This window comes from Bombus flavifrons, chromosome 12 (assembly GCF_040668555.2).
Source record: "Bombus flavifrons isolate JBK064 chromosome 12, iyBomFlav1_principal, whole genome shotgun sequence".
NCBI classification, from domain to species: Eukaryota; Metazoa; Arthropoda; class Insecta; order Hymenoptera; family Apidae; genus Bombus; species Bombus flavifrons.
In genome coordinates, this window is record NC_138453.1 from 9,495,168 (window position 1) to 9,515,369 (window position 20,202).

The 20,202-nt window shown below is 40.7% G+C and overlaps 2 protein-coding genes across 9 annotated transcripts in view; one reads left to right on the forward strand and one right to left on the reverse strand.

Annotated features, from left to right (window-relative positions):
- Window positions 1-50: 50 nt before the first annotated feature.
- On the reverse strand, window positions 51-1,451 carry Pym (partner of Y14 and mago). Its single transcript, XM_069124842.1, has 3 exons — window positions 1,297-1,451; window positions 927-1,023; window positions 51-854 (listed from the first exon to the last, which is right to left on the reverse strand). Exons 1-3 carry the CDS (start codon window positions 1,325-1,327, stop codon window positions 329-331), a joined length of 654 nt encoding a protein of 217 aa, XP_068980943.1. The 5' UTR covers window positions 1,328-1,451; the 3' UTR covers window positions 51-328.
- The window catches only part of LOC138185688 (uncharacterized), a 30,499-nt gene continuing 11,608 nt past the window's right edge, over window positions 1,312-20,202 (forward strand). For 2 of the 8 annotated variants that reach the window (XM_069124833.1, XM_069124831.1), the window contains exons 1-15: window positions 3,122-3,317; window positions 3,487-3,620; window positions 3,745-3,985; window positions 4,080-4,196; window positions 4,791-5,020; window positions 6,106-6,315; window positions 7,499-7,742; window positions 8,211-8,485; window positions 8,567-8,888; window positions 9,146-9,622; window positions 10,644-10,774; window positions 15,379-15,530; window positions 15,641-15,903; window positions 16,353-19,262; window positions 19,567-19,730. In XM_069124833.1, the coding sequence (XP_068980934.1) occupies window positions 3,143-3,317; window positions 3,487-3,620; window positions 3,745-3,985; window positions 4,080-4,196; window positions 4,791-5,020; window positions 6,106-6,315; window positions 7,499-7,742; window positions 8,211-8,485; window positions 8,567-8,888; window positions 9,146-9,622; window positions 10,644-10,774; window positions 15,379-15,530; window positions 15,641-15,903; window positions 16,353-16,633 (3,252 nt within the window). In that variant the 5' untranslated portion in view covers window positions 3,122-3,142 and the 3' untranslated portion in view covers window positions 16,634-19,262; window positions 19,567-19,730. Of the gene's footprint in view, window positions 1,438-2,376; window positions 2,647-3,121; window positions 3,318-3,486; window positions 3,621-3,744; window positions 3,986-4,079; window positions 4,197-4,790; window positions 5,021-6,105; window positions 6,316-7,498; window positions 7,743-8,210; window positions 8,486-8,566; window positions 8,889-9,145; window positions 9,623-10,643; window positions 10,775-15,378; window positions 15,531-15,640; window positions 15,904-16,352; window positions 19,263-19,483; window positions 19,731-20,202 lie in introns of those variants that run through there. The other 6 variants (XM_069124834.1, XM_069124835.1, XM_069124837.1 and 3 more) reach the window with 5 other exon arrangements.

The window sequence follows — 20,202 nt, forward strand, 5'->3', positions numbered from 1 at the left end:
TCATTATTATAGACATAATATTTATTTCTGATGATATAAATAACAACATGTAATATGCAAAAACAATTTTTATTAAATCTGATTGGTCTTTCACATAGTGATATTATAGCATACTAAATTCTCATTAATATTTAATTTTTATCTTCTGTATATAAATGTACATCTTTATATTGCTATTAGCTTACTGTATAAAGAGGATGAAACTGTGACATTACATAAGATCATATTAAAATTTTTAAAAATTTGAAAAACACACATCTGCTTAGGTACAACTATGAAGTGATATTTTATGAGTATGTAAATATATTTTTTTTTCAACTCCCTCTTTTTATTGACTTGCTTCTAATCGTTTTATTTCTTTCGAAATTTCAGCTTTTCTTGCCAATTTGTCAAGTATTTCTTTTTCCGGATTTTTTAACAATCCATTTTTTATCTTTTCTTCCAATGTTTCAATTTCTCTGACCTTTTTTCTGAGATTTTTCAACCTTTTCTGTGGATCTGATATAGAAGTTTGAGATTGAGTTGAAACATTTGGTTTAGATGCTGAAGTCTGGTTATTGGATACTATCTTTATGTTAGTTTGTGGTTTACTGTTCTGTGATAACGATTCTTTTTTCTGATCTGGTTCTGAGAGTGTAGTTTTAGCCAATTCTTCTGTTATACGTTCAGTTGTTTTATTTTTATTTTTTTTCTTTTTCTTTTTGACTTCTGTTTTAACTGGAGCACCAGGAATAGTTTTAGATTTTGCTGCTAGTAATGCTTCCTGTTTAGCTTTATGCTCTGCTATGAATTCTGGACTTGCACCTATTGGATACATAGGTTTATTCTTTATCTGTTTGCCTTTGCTTTCATATCTGGAAAAAAATGGTGATAACAATATTATATGTATAGAATGGTTTAGTATTGTTTTATAAATTATTACATACAGTGGAACTTCTTCTTGTGGTATGTAGCCATCTTTCACACGACGTGGCTTACGCCATGTACCATCAGGACGTTGGCTGGCCGGGATGAATGTTCCACCTATGAAAAATTTGTAATAAAAAATTAATTTTATGAATTAACATGAATCTATCTTTTAAATATCTTTGTTACATTAACATCATTGAATTTCATTCAAAACATCGCACATATCTTACTGTAAATATTTTTAATATTTATTAATGATTTAAAAAAAAGATGAGTATCAGAGCTTGACTTAAATTTTGTGAAATAATGGTTGTTTACATGTTGCAGGTTATAAATAGTGCAACAGCTAAAATAAATCAAATGATTGAATGAAACGAAATTTATCACCTTGTTCATCTTTAATGTAAGCCGACGCCATCGTTATTCAGTACGATCGTTCGCCGTGAATATTTTTTATTATATTTCTTAATAATTCCTACTATCCGCGTGCCATTTTGCGATCGTGAGGACCTCAACCCTTGAGAAATAGTATGTGTCTTGAAATTAACAATACGTGTATAGTTCCATATGATTGTAAGATGTCGCTACTATATAGTTATTCCAATACTATTTTAAAATAAATATTGCTACACAACTATGCGAATATGGGCACGTGAAATACTAGTTGGGGATAACTGGAAATTTTTCTTAATCTTCAGAAACATAATTAAGCTAGGATATTATTTTAACAAACCATTACCATTTGGCATCGCTTCCAACGTTATCGATTCAGCATCGAGCATAATCATTGACTACGATTGGAGAATGTATTTGAAACACAAGAATTAATATTCTGCAATTTTGAAATTACAATCTATATTTATGATTTTCAGATTATATAATTTATATCGAAAATATATAAACTGCATACCGAAACTTTATAAATGAGATCAGAGTCGTTGTTACGCTTATGTATTCACAATTGAATTTAAAGAACCATACAGTAGCGAGCAAAATTTTTAAGCCAGGCACATAGACAAATGACTTAATTGCTATAAGAATATATTCGTAGTAATTATTATAATAAAAATATATTATTAGAAATTCTATTCTCTATTATTAGGTGTTAATTTAAATTATACATGTATGTATAATATTGTAGCATGTGACAGAACAGATAAGGTCTGTTAGCTACGTAAGATGACTATCTGTTTATATTCTCTTACGATTCCGATTAAGTTCTTGATCTGTTTGGCATGAAGTCATAGCAGCAAATTAGTCTTATAGTTTGTATATCTATAATAGTAAAATAACGAGAATGTAAAGATATTTGAGAAAAAATGATTTATGTAGGTGTGACTTCAATGTATAATGATTTATAGATCTGTGATTTAACAATTTTAGATCTATTTTTTATTGCTCATAGCGTGAACTCGAAGATTCTGTACGCGTAGTTAGGAAACATTGTAATGGTAACATAATGTATAGGAAGCAACGGATACACGTTCATCGGAGCGGAAGTCAAGCACACACAATCAGGATCGGAAGTAATTCCGGTGGCCGAACACTGTGATGGTATTGTTAGCCGATCTGCTGAATAATAATTGGCATTCGGTGCATTTACATGGTCACGATCGCAGAGTGTCAATATCTTTCCGGATGGAATGGAAACGTCACTCGGTGGCTTTGCTCCGTGATATAGTGTTCGTTCAGTGTTTGTCGTGAATCTATGCCCGTGACTTCATCGTCCTTTCGAAGGTACGTACTGAAAGTAAAATGAAGCGAATCTTTATGTCTTCGTGTGTGATGAAAATATTCCTTACATTATTGCGAAATCCTTAGAATTATTTACGTTCAAATTGATGTTACTTAAGACGAGTCATCCGAGACGATTAGAAGGGAGTCGAACAAGATTCAACGGGCAGAAAAGGGTTGCTATCACGATGAATAAACGTAAAATTATATAACAAGTTGACAGAAATACGCATGTGCATATAATCTGTCGAGAAAGTAGAGTGTGCATCTTTGTGGAATATCCTACATAAATTATTTCGGTACAGTTTTAGGCGCAGGAGATAATGGAGGAAATGAATGCGATTAGTCTGTGTTTGTCAATTTTTTTGAAACCCTTTTCTCGAAATATTGATCTTTTGTAATAGTTTATTGCATCGTTTCTTGTTTAACTCCCTGCTTTTCATTGTGATGCTGATTGATTCAGAAAACGAATTATAACGATGTATCAAATTTATGATAAATGTCTGTTTATTATAAGTTGTCTTCTTTTCGGAAGAGGATGGGCTGCACACCTAGTGGATCATCGTGCAAGAAGGGCAGCATTCGATTAATGACTACGAAGCTTACTTTCACCAAGGGTCAGCTGTGCAACCTGAACACGTATTTTCGCAAACTGGTCGACGAGGCTCAGAATGGTGAATGCTTAACCAGTTTCTCAATAAATCTTACTCTTTGATTCGGCGAACAATGGAGAGACTCCGTCTGTGGAGGCGTTGAGAACAATAAAAATATTGAATTCAAGAGGAAATTGTGAGCTGCCAGAGTTTTACCAGTCGAGTGTCGAATCGAATGGATTTGTTACAGATTCCTCTAATGCTTTTGCGATCGAAGCTATCGTGGAAAGATTGGTCCAACGATTGATGCGAAGCGCTGGTAATCTCGATCGAAGATTCTCATCTATGTTTCTCGTTTCATTAAACGAACCTCGACGAATAAAGGTAAAAGGGCGAGGAGATCGGAATTTCTGGAATTGTAATCATAACGTCAAGTTGAGAAGCTGGTAAACCCCATAGGAAGAAGAAGTACCAATACTTTCGAATTATATGTTTTTTTCCTTTTTAGCAAGGTAGGTTTGAATATCTGCTGCGGATAGATGCATTGTCGATTTCGAGTGTAAGTCCCGAGCAGGGACGCTCGACGGTGTGTGTCGAGGAGGATGCCTCTCTACCAGGCTTTATTCGGCTGAAGATGCTTGGCGTTGGGGCGGAAGTCTGGCGGGAGTACGTGGATGTCACAGGAAGGTTGAGGAGAGATCTTGTAAAAGCCAAATTAGCAAATTTATTGGCCACAGCTATTAAACGAGGTATTTCGTATCTATCGAATTCTTTAGTTTGCGGAATGGTTCACAGAGTAATTAAACAAATTAAACAGGGACAAATGTGGAGTCGCTGTTTCAGACGTTGCAGATCAAACGAATGACAGAATTTGTGTTTCACCTGGTCAAGTGGTCGATGCTGAAATCCTCGACAAGATATTGAAGCAACCGGACCACTGTCGAATATTTTACGGGTCAGGTAATGTTTTAAATTATATTTAAACGCTTTTGTTAATTTAAGAAGAATAGAAATGCGCGATAAATTCCTTCTATGCAACGCAGTCGACAAGAGTCACTCGTCGAGGGACCATAAACAAGAATAAAATATTCATCGCTTTGTTATTATTTATCCAATTCTCCATTTCGTGCATTTCGTGCATTTCGTGCTCCTTATCAATGTAATATTATCTTGGCATTACGCGTATCCCCAAACCCATTCTCAACGATTCGTTCTCGTTTTCGCTTCCTTTTAATCGTTCTTTTCATTCTTAATTCTCTGTCCCTGTTAGCCTCTGCTTGTACTAAATAACTGATGTACGAAGTAACTTGGTAATTCGATATACCGAGCGTTCAATAAATCAGGACAAGACGCTCGAGCAAAGTTGCTTAATAACGACTGTAAGGGATTTAGAATAACGAGCACCCAGCAAGTATGCCCAGTTTCCGTATAACCGTATTAAGGAGCATCTTATAAATCAAGTCGTGCCGAGTCTCGTGTGAAACAATAACCGTAGCTAACGATGTGATTTTTAACAGTGTTCCCTAGATAACAGGATCGTGTAATTGTTTCTAGCTGTCTCGGACGGACCATTACCAGAGCCAAGGAATCATCGAGTGGCCTTGATCGAAGATTCCGGAGGGATACTGCTTAGAATCGGATTGGATAAATTTAAAGCTCGCGAAGTTGAAGTCAGGCTACTAATCGGTATCGGGGTGTCGTCGTGGCCCACTTTAGCGGACTATCCTCAACGGATACCTCTCTATCATTGCGATGCTCTTCTTCATTACACTGCAGCGCAAAGTGTACGTGTATATAAAAAAATAAGTGCTACGATATGAATTTGCGTGCTTTTTGATTCTATTTTTACACCGTATTGATCGATCGTAACCTGTTCATCAAGTTTTGAGTTCGTTATCGCGTCGGCACTTATTTCGCTCCATTTCATCAATACAAAAGTATCGAAAAGTGAAGTTTATTAACTCGCGTTTTACGCACGCGTCATGTAATTAGAGCATTGATTATCCTCACTATATCGTTCGTAGATAAACGATTATTAAATAGCGCGGGAATCATCGACGAGGCTTTAAAAACCAAAAACTATGCGTTCTTCATCGGTGGAAAATAAGGTAATAGAAACGCAGGTTTTCTTGAACGAGGTGCTTTAAGCGCACTTGTTTCCGATATGCAGCATTGGATGCCTTCTCGCAAAAAGTCTCGAGTGCTCTCGTCAAATTCTGTTTCACACTTTTCATCGGAGCTACTATCTCGAGTTAAGTATTGCATTCCGCAACAAACGGTGCTGACGCGATCTTTTATTATTCCTGGCTACGCTCTAACGATCTATCGGTTTACCGTGTACCGTGACGCGTGTCGAGTGCATAGCTCGCGCAACGTAGTGCTGCACAACCGATGCGACGATGTAACGCTTGTTTCGTATAAACGAGGATTGCTTGAAACATCGATTTGCATGAGGTCCGCAAGGTAAATCCTTGGTTGGTTGAAGTTATTAGCGATTCAACCGATTCACTGGTAAATTAAATTAATGAACGAGAGACTGGTATATCGTTTCACCACGCGAGTCCCTTTTGATTCCGCGAACGTAACAGAGTCGGTAACCATTTAAACGAATTAACTCGTTTGCTGGTGCCACTTTATACGATTGATGCGTTAATGGAAAAGCAAAGGCAAATGAGTTTTTCCCAAGTATACGCGCCTGTAATGTCTCGCTTCGGAATTTTCGACAGTATATGTATGTATGTATGTGTATGTGTGTGTAAGAGAGAGAGAGAGAGTGAAAGATTTGATTTTGGCTAGGCAATCTCCATATTCTTGCCCAAATGGACAGATTCGTTTGTTTCGCGTCATCTGTTTGTCGCTGCTGTTCCAGGGGATGTACGCGGTAGTCGTTGGTCCGTATTCCGGTGCACGTTGCGAGAACCGAGCAACTCTCTGGAGAGTACGTGTTCCGGCAGCCGAGAAAATTATGAGTCAACACTATGCCGCCGACAGTGTACCAGCCCTCACTGAATCCGTGCTTTTGGAAATTTTATATGAGCTACGCGAAGGCCGTACTTTGCATTTACCGATGAAACCAAAGGTAATCAATCCTTCAATCAATCAATACTTTGCAAGTTACCGCTTCGTTGATTCCACGACAGGATTATTCTCCCATTTTTTATATTTTTTTCGTATTAGATATAAAAATACATAATATTTCCTCAAAGACTAATGATTTCTTATAATATACAAGTTTGATTATTCTATGCAAAGTTCAAGATATAGAATTTTAAAACGTTGAAGATGAGACGACTCAAATATCTCTACTTTATTCTGTTTTACAAGATGTTGCACACAATATTTTAAATCCGATTCCCAGTTGCATTTTCGACAGATACACTTTGCCTCGATGGATTTTACATTTGAATAACTCAGTTGGATATATCATTTGTCTTTTTTGGACGTCGCTGGCGACAATCGTCTTAGAGATATTCCAAGGCGAGCTTGGTCTGTTCCTTTTGACGTTTTCATTTATGGGAATATTAGGTGCATATCATACCTTTGCACTTGTCGCAGGGGAACAACGACTGATTTCACACGACGTCTCTGCTATAATTCAACGTGCATCTAGCTGGTGCATCGTATCCGCACACAGACGAGCTTGCATTCACGCGATCTTCAATTCTTTGGCCTATTTCTGAAATACGAGCCATCCCTCCTCTGACACGAACCAGTTTCTTTTTTCCTTACCTTTTTCTTTTCACGATAGAGATTCTACTCCGGCGTTGAAGCCTGAGATCCACCTATTCTCTCAAACCACGCCATTGCGTTCTTAGCTATTTAATAAAAACGTTATTGTTAACAATTTATGGATTTAAAAATAATTTATCTGTCCTCTTGAAACTGCAGTAATCGGGGGCGTATCGATGAATACGTAATGAGAAAAGTTGAATCGATTTTTAAAGTTTCCTTCTTTTCCTTCCTCTACTTGCGGACTAGTTTCGTTGCACTTTATTGATCGCCATTCTTATTTTAACAATGATTATTCGTAGATAAATATGGGTAGACTGTGAATATTTTTAACAGTAATATGTATATGTATATAGATGATAATAGAATATATCGGATGTCAAAAACGCTACAAGGCATCCGATGCTTATATGCTACGCATATCTAACATACTCTTTTGCATATTATGCGTAAATTGCGCTCATTTTTACATTTTTAAATTCTCCATAAATGCATAAAAGTTCGCAATTTAAATACGAGTGAAATTTTTTTAGGCAGGACGGAAAAACGGCCCCTCGCCTCCAGATCGCTTACGGGTAGTTTCCAGACACATTCTGAGAACTGTGCACCGATGGGCTCTAGAAAGAACAGGACCGGATCCGTTGACGAGCTGGGCGCCCGATACCCTTTCGTGTCATGTTCTATTAGCGTTGGACGAGTTAGTCGCTGCTCTGAAATGCCAGAGCCTGAGGTGTTACTTTCATCCGCGCTGCAACGTGATGCTACAATGCGCGAGAGGTAATTCAGTTTGAGCAAAAAAAAAAAAGTATGTTAGAAGAATGGAACCGGTGTTGTTTTCGTCGAGCTCGCTCTATCCAATCTCCGAGTTCTTTTCGCTGCTATTTTTCATATAACAATCAATATCTCGGCGACACGCGCGGCTCGTCTGGTTTCCATGGAAATTCTTAATTAGCGATGATAACGACGTGTACCATTATTGAGAATGTTGAATGTATCGACAATTTGTATGCATTCATAAGCTGTTCGATGATACTCTTCGATCGAACCGCCGTTTTTCATCGCGCTTTACTCACCGGCTGCCCGTTTATTCGCGTCACGCCTGTTACGTCCAACGATGTGTATCATTTAATCGTAGCGTGATTTAATTAAGATGCTTGAAAATTTACTAGCACGGACGCGCGCGACTTGAATTCAATATAATTCATAGTCCATAGCCCATAGAATTCGTGTCTTTGTATTTTGAAGGAGGAATGGCGTATCACGAGGACTCTTACGTCTCTGATCATCGATTGTTAGAATCTTACTTGGAAACTCTTCATTATCGTTCCTTCTCCATGACACGCGATGTACCAAGACCTCTAGACGTTATGGAGAATGAGCTCATTGTGAGATGGCGAGATATCATTGCCGCGTTGCCCAGAGAAACGTCCAACGAGGATTACGGATATAGCCAGAAACAGTTGGAATATTTTAGCATGATCCTAGAGCAAGTTCTACGAGCAAAGAACGCTTTGTTACAGGTAGAATTTCCACGACAGGATAGCTTGCTGCTTGTTACAGCTCCCGATAGTATGACAAAGACTCGTTTTCTGTGTTGACAGAACTACCCGGACAACTATAGTTACTCGAATTTCTCGGAATTATCCTACTGTATGACGGAACAGGTGGAGAATCTCGTGTTCCTATTGAAATTAATTCTGACACAGGCCAAGAACCAGAGTTATCCGATGGCGAATCGCAAGCTGCGAATGAACGATCATCATAAGGAATCAAAAAAAAGAAGACATTGCAATACGAGCAGTCAGTTCGATTATTCGGTCGGACTGCTGATCGATGTTATCGCAAGAGATAGAGAAACAGCCAATATGGATTTGGAATCTTTTCCAATAATGACCAAAATACTTTTACAATGGCTATACTTCGGTAGGAATATATCTATTCATGAATAAACTGTGAGTGTTTGTGCATTTATGAAAAAAATTCAAGATTCAAAAATGTATAGAATGCTGTGCAAAAATATGTAAAATATCCACAGTAAAATACTCGTAGTAGGTGAAATAAATTTCTATTTAGATTTTGTTTCTTTAGTCGTGTTCATAAAAATATTTGCACGAATATCAACGGTCTATTTATGAAATACCAAATTTAATTTTAATTTTATTAATGTCTCATTGTTCAAGGTATGGACTATGATCGAAAGTTTCTCGAGCCTATTCTACGTCCATATCTGAACAATCTTTTCAACAGCCTTCACGAACATGGTTGGTGTGCAACGTCTTGGAAGAAGGGACAGGAGGTCTATGCTTCCGAGATGCAATCGCTATCGATATTCTGTAAATCTGTGATAAGCGAGGAAATATCACCTGCTAACGGGATCGTGGACTATCTATCAAAGGGTTGGCGCTGGGCAGAAAATATGACGAAGATGATCGAGCGTTCGGGGAATTCTCTGCGTCTGATTTTTCTTCCCAGAGACAGGGCGATTAAATACAACTTAACTTTCACAGAGAACAAGAATCTCAGCTCGTTCTCCACGTGGAGCAAAGCTAGGAGTGTCAGTACGATCGTGAGGAAGAAAAGTATACATTACAGAATCAGCGAGCTATTTGATTTTCTATCAAAGTTGCAAGGATCGATTGCCTCGATTGAAAAGAAAGGTTAGAGGAAATATAAGATATTTACTGATTTGTTCCATCGAATTCATAAACGAGTAAACGGAGTAGTATATATTACAGGTACAAGAATTCGCTATCTTACTCGCGGAAACTGTCACGCAGTAATAACGAATTTCGGCCGAGTGTTCGAGTTTCGAGAATTAATTAGAGCCGCAGCCGTGATTCGAGTGGGTTTCCGTTTTCACGTGAAACTTCTAGTTACGGTTGTTGGAAAACATTAGTCTAATATTCTTACGGCTAATAGAAACGAGTGAAATTAATTATTTCCATGTTGCGTATAAATTCGCATTTGCCATTGCCGCATCGGTGAGAGAAAAAGGTCGATACCGTAGAACCGGACGAAACCATTTCTGTACAATTTTTCCAATACGTCATTCGCGGGGCTTTTGTTTCTCGCGTAAAAAGCTTTGTTTGGGAAACCACGAAAATAAACAAAAAAATATTCGCTCTTCTTTTGATAAAGATTTATGTGAGATTTTCGTGTGAGCATTATTTCCTGCTGACATCTTTTGTTCCCATCGAACGTGATTCAACTGAAGTTTAAAATTATCCCTATTGTTGGACAGAGGATAGTAGTAGCCGAAATCCTTTCACTCAGCTTTGGAAAGCCCATCGAACAAAATCCTTTCTCCACGGTATGGTAGCCCTATCTAGTCACGATCGTGCATAGAATATACGTGTTTGGCATTAAAAATTGAAGAGCAGTGTCATTCGTTGAGCGAGGCTAAACGCGCGGAAGAGACAAAGATTTACGTTGACGTCGCCAGAGAATCTCATACGTAGCGGGCACGTAAAATTCGAGCTGAAAATGCCGAGCGATAGATCAACCGTGCGAGTTGCTGGGGAGAGAGCGGTTTGGGCTTCGCGTTTTAAATCAACGTCGCCGTTCGGTGACGTAGGCAAATTTCTGGTCCATGTCTCGATGTTCGGTCACCGGATCACAGAAGCGTTTACGTAAGTTACGTATATGCGGTACGTGGCGCAAAATCAATATTTTCGTTAGGGGTTGCAGGACACACGGAATTGAGGGATGCCAGCCCTTTGACATACGTCGCGTCGATGAGCAGATCGCGAGCTCGACATCGTGGTCCTGGCGATTTGATTTCCGCCATGGTCTCCCTCGGCAAGTTCAGGGTGAGTTGTCTAACTTTCAAACTTTACAACCTCTCTCATATTTTCGTGATTTTTCTTCTTATCGCCTCAACTTTCGTGTCCACTTTAACTTAACTCAACATTTTCCGTTCTAGATATTTTCGGATATTTTTGCAGCCTGCAGTGTCCTCGCAAACATATCGAGAACAGTTTAAGCTTTCGAATAAACTACTGCAACGAGAGAAAGGTAGTCGAAGAAGTTCCTCGTATTTGTATATCTCCGAGAGATTAAGCAATCCTTTGATCGAAATTTGTCTTACGTCGCAGGATGGATATTTCGAAGTACCGAATTTCTGTACTGTCGTACGGGCAATTCAGCAATTTGAACGTATGTAAATCAAACGCTGGTGGCAGTTGCAAGCGTTTTGACCAGTATATCATACGGCAATGCGGTATAGGTTCGATGGCCGATTATTTGTCGGAGTAATTTCCGCGGTGAAACTTGCGTTCCTGGTCCTTCGCGTTCTACTGTGTTTGCTCGGTTTGGAGTTTCGGCTCAGCTTTCATTCCGCGCGCAGCAGACGCGAGGCAGCTTAATTACACACAGTTCGCGCAGTTTCATTAGATTAGACGAGCACGGATTTCCGGTGCACGAAGGCAATTCCAGGACAGTAATTTCACAGGGGTGTCCGCCGTGTGAACACGTTGGAACGACGTCGAATCGCACCAGATTCTACGACAATAATATCGAGGCGGAACTTGAAGGAACTGCAGATTTCGTTGCTCGAGTTCCGCCATTTCCGACGATCCGCTTCTTCTCTGACGCGCGGCGGCCCATTATCCTCCGCTTGTATAATCGAGTCTCAGTCGATTTAATAGCGACGCTGGTAACCGTGTTAAGACCAGCTACCCTAGATAGAAAAACCACCGATCTTTATGAATTTCGCGCTGGTGGAATGCCATTGAATCGGTCGTTAATGCTTTTTCACGGACAGGATTAAAGGTAAGAAAGGGAGGATCGAATCAAATTCGAAAGGTTGTTGTAACGGGAGAAGCGAGAAAGAGCCAAAAGTTCCGTAAGGCTTTAAGCACGTGCAACGCGTGAACGTATGTGCGCGTACGTATATATGTATATATGTATGACGAAGGGTTATCTCTCACCAGGAGGCTTCTTCCTTGACAACGCGAATTAAACGTCGCTCACACGTCGCTGTTAAGAGACCGGTCCCTCTTGTGTATCGTTCCTCTTTCCGTTCGCATAAATCTTTGACGAATATAAATTGACTTTTAATCGGGGCGCAAATAAGAGTTAATGGAACGTGTATATTAAATCGGCCCTTTTATTAAATTTCACACGAAACATCCGACTATACGATTACAGTATTGACCGAGATTATAACAAATTATTTAAATCGTCGTCGGTGGCGCAGAGAAATCAGCTTTTGTTCTGGACCGTGTTACTCTTTCAATTTTGATAAAGCAACGTTTATTCGTAAACAGTTACGCGCAACGGTAATTGTTAATTAACATGAAGAATAATTTCGAGAGAACGAGCAGCTGGGAAAAACGCGTTCGTCCAGGATGTCTACGCTTGAGATTAAATTTGAAACGGGCGTAATCAAAGGGACGGCTAAAAAGACGTTCGCGTTTTACAAACGGGTCCGCTTTTTAGCCCGCGTCAAAACGACTTCCGTTTTTCTTGCATTTTCGAGCGGCAGTTTGAAATCCGGTTTAATGCTTCGGGAAAGCCGGCGACGAGAAACTGCGAAGTGAAACCTCGGTTTACGGAGAGATCATAAAATCGGGCTGCGATGTTACTTCAAAGGATCGTGTTACCGTAATAACGACAAGAAGGTTGTTGCCACAACGACGTTCATAAAGGTAGCGATGGGAACGATGCTCTCGCAAACGATATCGATAGACTGTCAAAAAATGTATCATCGCATGCGTTGTCCCATAACGTAGGAAATTACTTTATCTTGAAAATATCCGTAGTATGAATCTTATTACGGGATATACCTTCTTACCTATACTCATATCTTCTGGATTTAATGTTCATTTTACCGTATATATGATCATTTTGCAGTTCTTTACGCTTTCAAATGATATAAATATCTTGTTAAACGTGTCGATCGATAGTAACGTCTTTTATTCAATGAATGAATAGAAGACTGTAAAGAGAAAATCAGAGAGAACAGTTAAAGGATAGATGTAGACGTTCCGGTAAACGAATCCAGAATAGAAATTCTAATCGCTTTTTAACGATTGCAATGTAATTTTAGCTCCAACTTCTTCGAACGTTTATCAATCTATCAAAATGACATTCTGATATGTCTTCGACGGTTTAATTTTCTCCGAGCTATTACGAGAACTTTCGATCGAACTCAGGGGGTAATTAGACAGAAGGCACTTTGCTCCCCTGGAAACAGATGAGTGATAGAGTTGTAAATGAGAGGACACGAACCCGCACTTACGAAGGCCAATTTTTTTTTTATTGTCCGTCAGGAGAATCGTTCCCTCTGCTCGCCTGTTTCCGCGTACTTTCTCAATGAGATTTCGCCTCAGGATCAAAGGGATTTTCTTAAAGGTTAGCGAGTCTCCAGAGAACCTTAAACGTGTCAGCATTCGTAGGGCTCGGAGGATCGAGTTAAACCAAGCTTAATAGGTGTCAACGAGTTTGCACGCGTTGGGTGGACGTTAGACCAAAATCCTCCTTGGTCGATATCCTGGCCGATAAACCAGCACCGACGAAATTCTTCGTCAGACGTCCTGGGATCCTATTTTCCACGACTAACGTCATTCACCGCGAAATTGTTTCGATCCTGTTTTCTTTGGGTGAGGTAACGTGAGTCGAACCAAATAACCTGCCTACCTTTCATCGTATCGAACGACATTTTCGCTTTTCTCTTAGAATAAAATTTCATATAGATTTTTTCATTGTTAATCGGAATGTTAAGTTATAACGGAAGAATTCGAGGATGAATGATTTCAACAATTTGGAGGACGCTTTCTGCCTCAAAAGTGGTCAGATCTGTGTGCATCTATAGCGAGACTTCCATGTAAGATCAATAAAACTCTGTCCAATTCCCCCGTCGCGTACAGAATGGTACAGTTAGAGCGGAATTCTTCTATAGAGGTTCAGAGTCGGTTCCTACTTACCTGATTAACGTCCCCATCGTTCGAGGCATCGGCGTCTAGAGCTGTTCTTTCGAACAAAATAAACGACACTCGATTCTTTCCTCGTTCGTATCTCCCACGAGAGTAAGTAGAGAATCTAACGTTTTCAAAGCTCCTCAAAGTTTGTTCTGTCCATCGGGCGACAGACTTTCCTAAAGGAAGATATGCTTTTCTATTACATATTTCATTTCGTAATATTACATCGGCGCAAGATATGGTTTGATATTTCTTCGACTTTGCGTTATTATTACGATAGATCGTGAGTTTCTTCGAAGCAACGATAACTTCGTCGTGGAGTCCTCGACGATCTTTTTCAACGAATGAAACGCGAATGATCACAGAAGTTTTTAGTGAATTAATATCGTTAAACTTTTACGCAATCGAGAAGAACGGAAGTGCGCGATCGTATTTTTCGCTTTGTTTATTCCTAGCAGCGAAGAGAGGACCTTCGGAGGAGGTCACCGTGTGTTTCCATTTCAACTAATTTCCGGTTGCGCGTACCTCTGCCGTGGTAGCCTTTTGGGAATGTGGTAGGGCTTGGATGGAAATCGATCTCTCCAACATTCTTGTGCACAGTTTTGTTTCAGAAAGAAGTTTTACTTTGGACGATACATTCGAACTTTTTATCTCGCGAACGATTCCCCTCCGTGATGTTGTCATGGAATTTCCCCCAGATCGTGACTGTGAGAAATTTTCATTCTGTTTGTCGTACCAATCAGTCTACGTGAAATCGAAGCAGTTTTCGCTGGCGGATCGCGGGCTTGTTTGCAAAGATCTTTCGATTGGATTACGCCTAGGTCGTCAGCGATTCTTCATATGTATTTTTCAACGATTTTGCCGAGGAATCGTTCGAACCTGATGCACGAAACAGTCTCGAAGATGAAGTAAAAAGAGAGATTCGCTCGTGTTTCTGGCACTCCGGATGTATGTTTTTCCAGAGCCACTGAAGACGAATAAAAAGGGAAAAAATGGACACGTATTTACTTTCCCGGAGCGCTCTCGCGCGTTTTGCACACCGAGGAGCTCTTGGCTCCTGCCCCTCGTCTCCGTCTTCCATGTGCCAAGTAACTTTCTACTTAAAGAGCGACAACCCGATTCACCGGGACCCCCTTATGCTTATGGAAAATGTGTTTTACGCTTCGAAACTAAGTTTAATCCTAGCTACCGCCGAACCAGGTTCTACGCGCCACTGCCGAGCACCACCTTCCTCTCGTTCAACCATCGAACAAAGGGGAATTTTAGCGCTGCTGGAGTTACCAAAGATTCTTAGCAAGGAACAAATTTTTCATTAAATAAAAGGAACCTTTCTACGCTGTTTTAACGTCATCAGCAGTGTTTTAAAAACACGAGGAAATACTTTTTCGTTTTATCTACTCGCAGGCTATCCTATTCCTTGAAATCTTCCAGACGTGTAGAGGTAAATCGTGGATCGGATGTAAAGTCAGTACGAAACTTTTTCTTCTCTCTAGGTTCTGCAAGAAGTCGCCGCTCTTTTACCACGGGAGGAGCAAGTGGCCGTGTTGGAAATGGTGCAACGCGTGGCCAGAGAATCCTCTCGTCGTTCGAAGAAGACCACCTGCTTGTATACATCCAGTTCACCGATCCAAGTCTACAGACCGAGGTACGGTTCCGTCTGTCTAAGAAGATCCTCGCTTTTAACGAGTCGTTAATGGGCGTGGTTTCCTTTGGTTGGTACTCGATGTATAAGGAATTCCGTTTTGTTCGTTTCAGACCGGAATCGGATTTCCTGGATACCGCCGCGCGTCTGTCGCCAGGAATTCGCGAGCGGCGAATCATCGCGGAGCATCAGAAACAGCTGGAGAGAGAGATACAGGAGATGCATGACACTGTGAGACGTAACGCGTTGAGAAGACGACGTCCGTGTAACGTCTGGGACTCGAACTCGTTGTCCTCCTGGAATTCTTCGATCGATTCTATCGCAGGCACTATCAGCCTTAGAAGATATCGCTCTCCAATATGGGACGTTATCAAAGGTTATTTTATTTGTGATATATTCTAGAAATACAGTGGCATGTTTTAGGTATGCATTCTGTGTCTTATATGGAATATTTTGGAATTTTCTTGTCAGTAACATGACGCGTTCGTATCGTCATGATATCGGTAAAATTTGAAATTAATATGAAAATGTATATATGTATAGAATCTTACACGTACGTATGAAGACTACAGGCAAAGAAGACAACCTTTTCGCGAGCCACTGTATTTATGTTGAAATAGTCATTCCATTTACCATCTTTTATAAAGTCAATTATTTTAACCCGACTCGCGATCCACTTGATTTACTCCCGCCTCGTTTCGAGGCGCTCGATTGCTTAATACGAACGTGGCAACAATTTACCAGCAGCGCGAGATTGGTTTTTTTCTCGAAACGGAACCTGGTAACGCCGTGCAAACAATACGGCGATCGATTTTTCAATTTCAGGAAGTTCACCGGCTCGGTCTAGCTTGCGCGTGGATGGTAATATCGAGAAAAATAAATTCGACGAGATGATAAGCCGAGAGGAATCGCCGACGTGGAGCACGCAAGATGCTCGAAGGAAGTTGAACTGCTCCGAGTCGAAGAATGGAGACGAATTGCCATCTTGGGATACGCTCGAGGCAACTCTGAATAGGAGGCTGTGTAATTACGGCAACGCCCTGTTAGGATCCTTGGAAACGGACGAAAGTATTGGAAGAAACTGCGTGGCGAAGTCGCGAGAATGATTCCTTCGAAGTAGTAGGTGCTTCCAAGGAAATGAATTTTTTATCTCGAGGCGAGCCGGTGGAAATTGTCTAGGTGGAATCGCTTTTACATTTCAGCACGTCGCGAATACGCCTGATGCCCCTCCTGTTCCGGATACATCGCTTTTAAGATATATGTTCATCGATTTTGACACTTGGCCGACATTTTCAAACTCTTGAAGCGCCGCTGAACAGCTCGCGACACGACTTTCGTGCTTTTGCAACCGTCAAATAAATGTTTCTCTTGGAAGATATTTAGTAGAGCTTTGGTAGTATCGAGCTTTGCCGTTTGTTCAGCTCTTCGATGAAACGCGATGGAAACTTAATTTTCGCAGACAACGGGTAACTTCGTGTTTCGAGAATGCGTCTCGTTGACTCATAAGTATATAATGATTACAGAGATAGATAGATAGATAGATAGATGGAGAGATAGATAGATAGATAGATAGAGAGAGAGAGAGAGAGAGAGAGAGGGAAAGCTGTGAAACTCCGCAGAGGTACACGCGCAACTAGAACATCGCCTTAAATTTTAATCTATGCCCGAGAACGATTACGTTCGTTTAGCTCTTGCCACTTTTCGTTCTGACCCTTCGTTAATTAAAGAGAACCGCAGGCTGATTGAAATTCCGTTAGCGATCCCAGTTAACGTCGACTGATTTTGGCAAATTCGACGAAAGAAAAATTTCCTTGCAACACACCGTCCTCCCTTTCTATACTTTCATCAATCTTCACCACCTACGGTTACGCTCCATGACCGTACATTTTTATTAAGGATCGCTAGTATAGAGCTCCGGCAAGGTTTCCTCTCGGAGAAGCTTTCCTGAGTACTCGGTCTTTTGGTTTCCATCTAATGTCCAAACTTCCATGCTCCCTAAATTGTGAAAAGATGTAACGCTAGGGTTATTTAATCGCGCGCCGCTTTATGCGATACACCAAATGGAAAATAAACTTTCATACGAAGATCGTGATGCGTCGATGACATTGTTCCGCTTAGAAAATTCACTTATTCACCTTTTTCCTTTGTTTGTTCATATATTTGACGTGTTTGCTTACAACCTCGTTTTATTTATTTGCATTTCCTGCTTTTTCGTTTATGTTTCCGGTTTGTTTATTTGCATCCTCCTTCTTGTAATTACGTACACTATCGACAATACACAGGATACGTGCTAATTTAAATTCTCATATATCATTGTATACATATTCGATTTCTACGGGTTTCGTAGCGAGTTTAATCGCGTACGCGCTATCTAGGATGCTCAGAAGGTCTCTAATTATTCTTACGAGACGAAGTAGGAAAAAGTTCGTTTGGTATTGGTCAGTCAGCGATTTAACGTGAGGATCGCGGATAATTGGAAATAGGCAAAGGCTCTCTACCAGAGCGCGATTCGATTAACTGGATGCAAAAAAGCGCAGTTTTGCTAACAGCCTCGCAATTGCCAATTAAAGTCGTTGGAATGAGCAACATTGTTGTAGCATCATCGACGAGTCATTGAGCTTTACCCACGTGGGCTCTAATCGCGTGAATTTCACTGGCCCGAAAAGCCTCGAGTTCGTTGTATTATTCTTTTCTCTTTTTTCACGACCAGCTATTGTGTACGAATCCAAAGTATCAAATTTCGAACATTCGGCATACGAGTCACGTCGGTTTTCTCGTTACGTGAACGTTTAACGTCAATCGAGATACTCTTCGTTACTTTCCTTTTCGTACGGTTATTCGTGGTGATTTATATATATAAATCTACAGTTTCGAAGTAACCTCCAAACAACTTTGGATTATAGTTTGACACTATACTCCGTGATGTCCTCGCAATTAACTTCAAATTGTTTCGATCTACAGACCACTTGCTAATGGGCGGATCGATCGATCAAGATTGCGCGGCAATGAGATAGCGAGAAGAAAAGATGTATCGTAAAGTCGACGAAGTTACAGAGAAGGATGCATCGGTTAAAGATAACAAAAAAATATTGTTCATAAAATTGTGAAGACTTGGATTCGTATAGGAGATGTTTCGCGACCAAACGGCAGGAAGAAGACCGAGAGAGAAGACGCAGGAGGACAAAGGAGCAGGACAGAGGAAAAATGGAAGCGGGAGCATCGTCGTCGTCCTCGTCGTGGTAGTCCTGGAGAGAACTAAGTGGGGACGGACGAGGGGTAGTGTTCGTTCGGCCGGGCTGCTTCCGTGTATTCCGGGGGTGGTTTTGGTGCGCGCGCGCACCGGGGTTGCGCCGTGGTTTCATCTCAGTTTCGCAGCCTCCCTTCCGCGGTCCGCATCAACTCTGTCGTCGCTGGCACAGAGGTGTGTCGTTTTTATCCGCGTTTACCTCGTTGTATCTCGTCTCGGATACACTCGCCTCTTCGATATCCGTAGCCGAATACGTTGTAGGACGTTCCATCGAGAATTTAGAATCTCTGGCGAGTGGATCCAGTCGAATTGAAAACGAGAACGGTGTCGAGAGTCGCGGTAGATAACGAGACTAGTGAAAATTTTCTTTGCGCTTGTAACATTCGCGTTTACCGCATCTGCCAAGTATGTTACCGTGCGATAGGTGATCCAGCGACGACTGGCAGAATAATGGTGCGCGATGCGGAGGTCCCGACGCGTGTAACTTGGTAAGCAAACGTAGCTTTTTGCGTCGCAGTGTGTCTATAGCTCGCACCATTTGTACGTTTTTCTTCTAACCTTTCACGCGAAACGGTGGCGTATCGACGTTTGATCTTAGATCGCGTATATCGCGTATGTCGCGCGTTTGCTCCAGCTCGAAGGACACGGTGAATCCGGCATTGATTTTTAAACGTCGGAACGCCCGTATATACCGTTAATTGTTGGCTAGTTCTACGAGATGGAGTAGTGAATTCCGCGAGAACCGTTTTGTCGATTGTATCCTCGAGAGAATAGCGCATTCCCCACTTCTAGCCACTGGTTAGGACGGCGGAGCATCCTTTGAACCCCTTGGACCGTCATTACGAGTAATGTACTTAATCGTCGGAAAATCGGTCGCCGTAGAAACTGGCGGTGCAGTTGCAGTTGAAAGCCGAAGTCGAGATATATACGAAGCTGGTATTGTATTGGAAATAAAGGTGAGAGAACGTTACTGAAATATACTGCATATGCAAATTGTATCAAACTTAGACTGGAAATCATTTTACGAGTTTCAAACGAGTTTTATCACGGTCTGTGAACTACTTTGCTATTCAGTTGCTGCTTTTTCCGTTTCAGATAACTTTCCATACCCTTCGCTACGCTGTCGTTGCGTTCATGCATAATCATTGATCGATGATTATTACTTATAACGTTGATTTCTTCATTCGTAATAAAATTTTCTGTTTTCTTTCAAGAGAGAGAGAGTGTGAGAGAGAGAGAGAGAGAGAGAGAGAGAGAAAGGCGAGCTTATCGAGCAGTAGAGTTGAAAGCGATGGAATAAAATGTATTTTGTCGCACTATCGGATATTTTGCAAACGTTCTGATCAACCAGTAACATCGCGATAGCGTTGATTTCTCATGTAAATCATATATAGCGTGTCTCAGATACGCTGGAAATACAGGGGAACG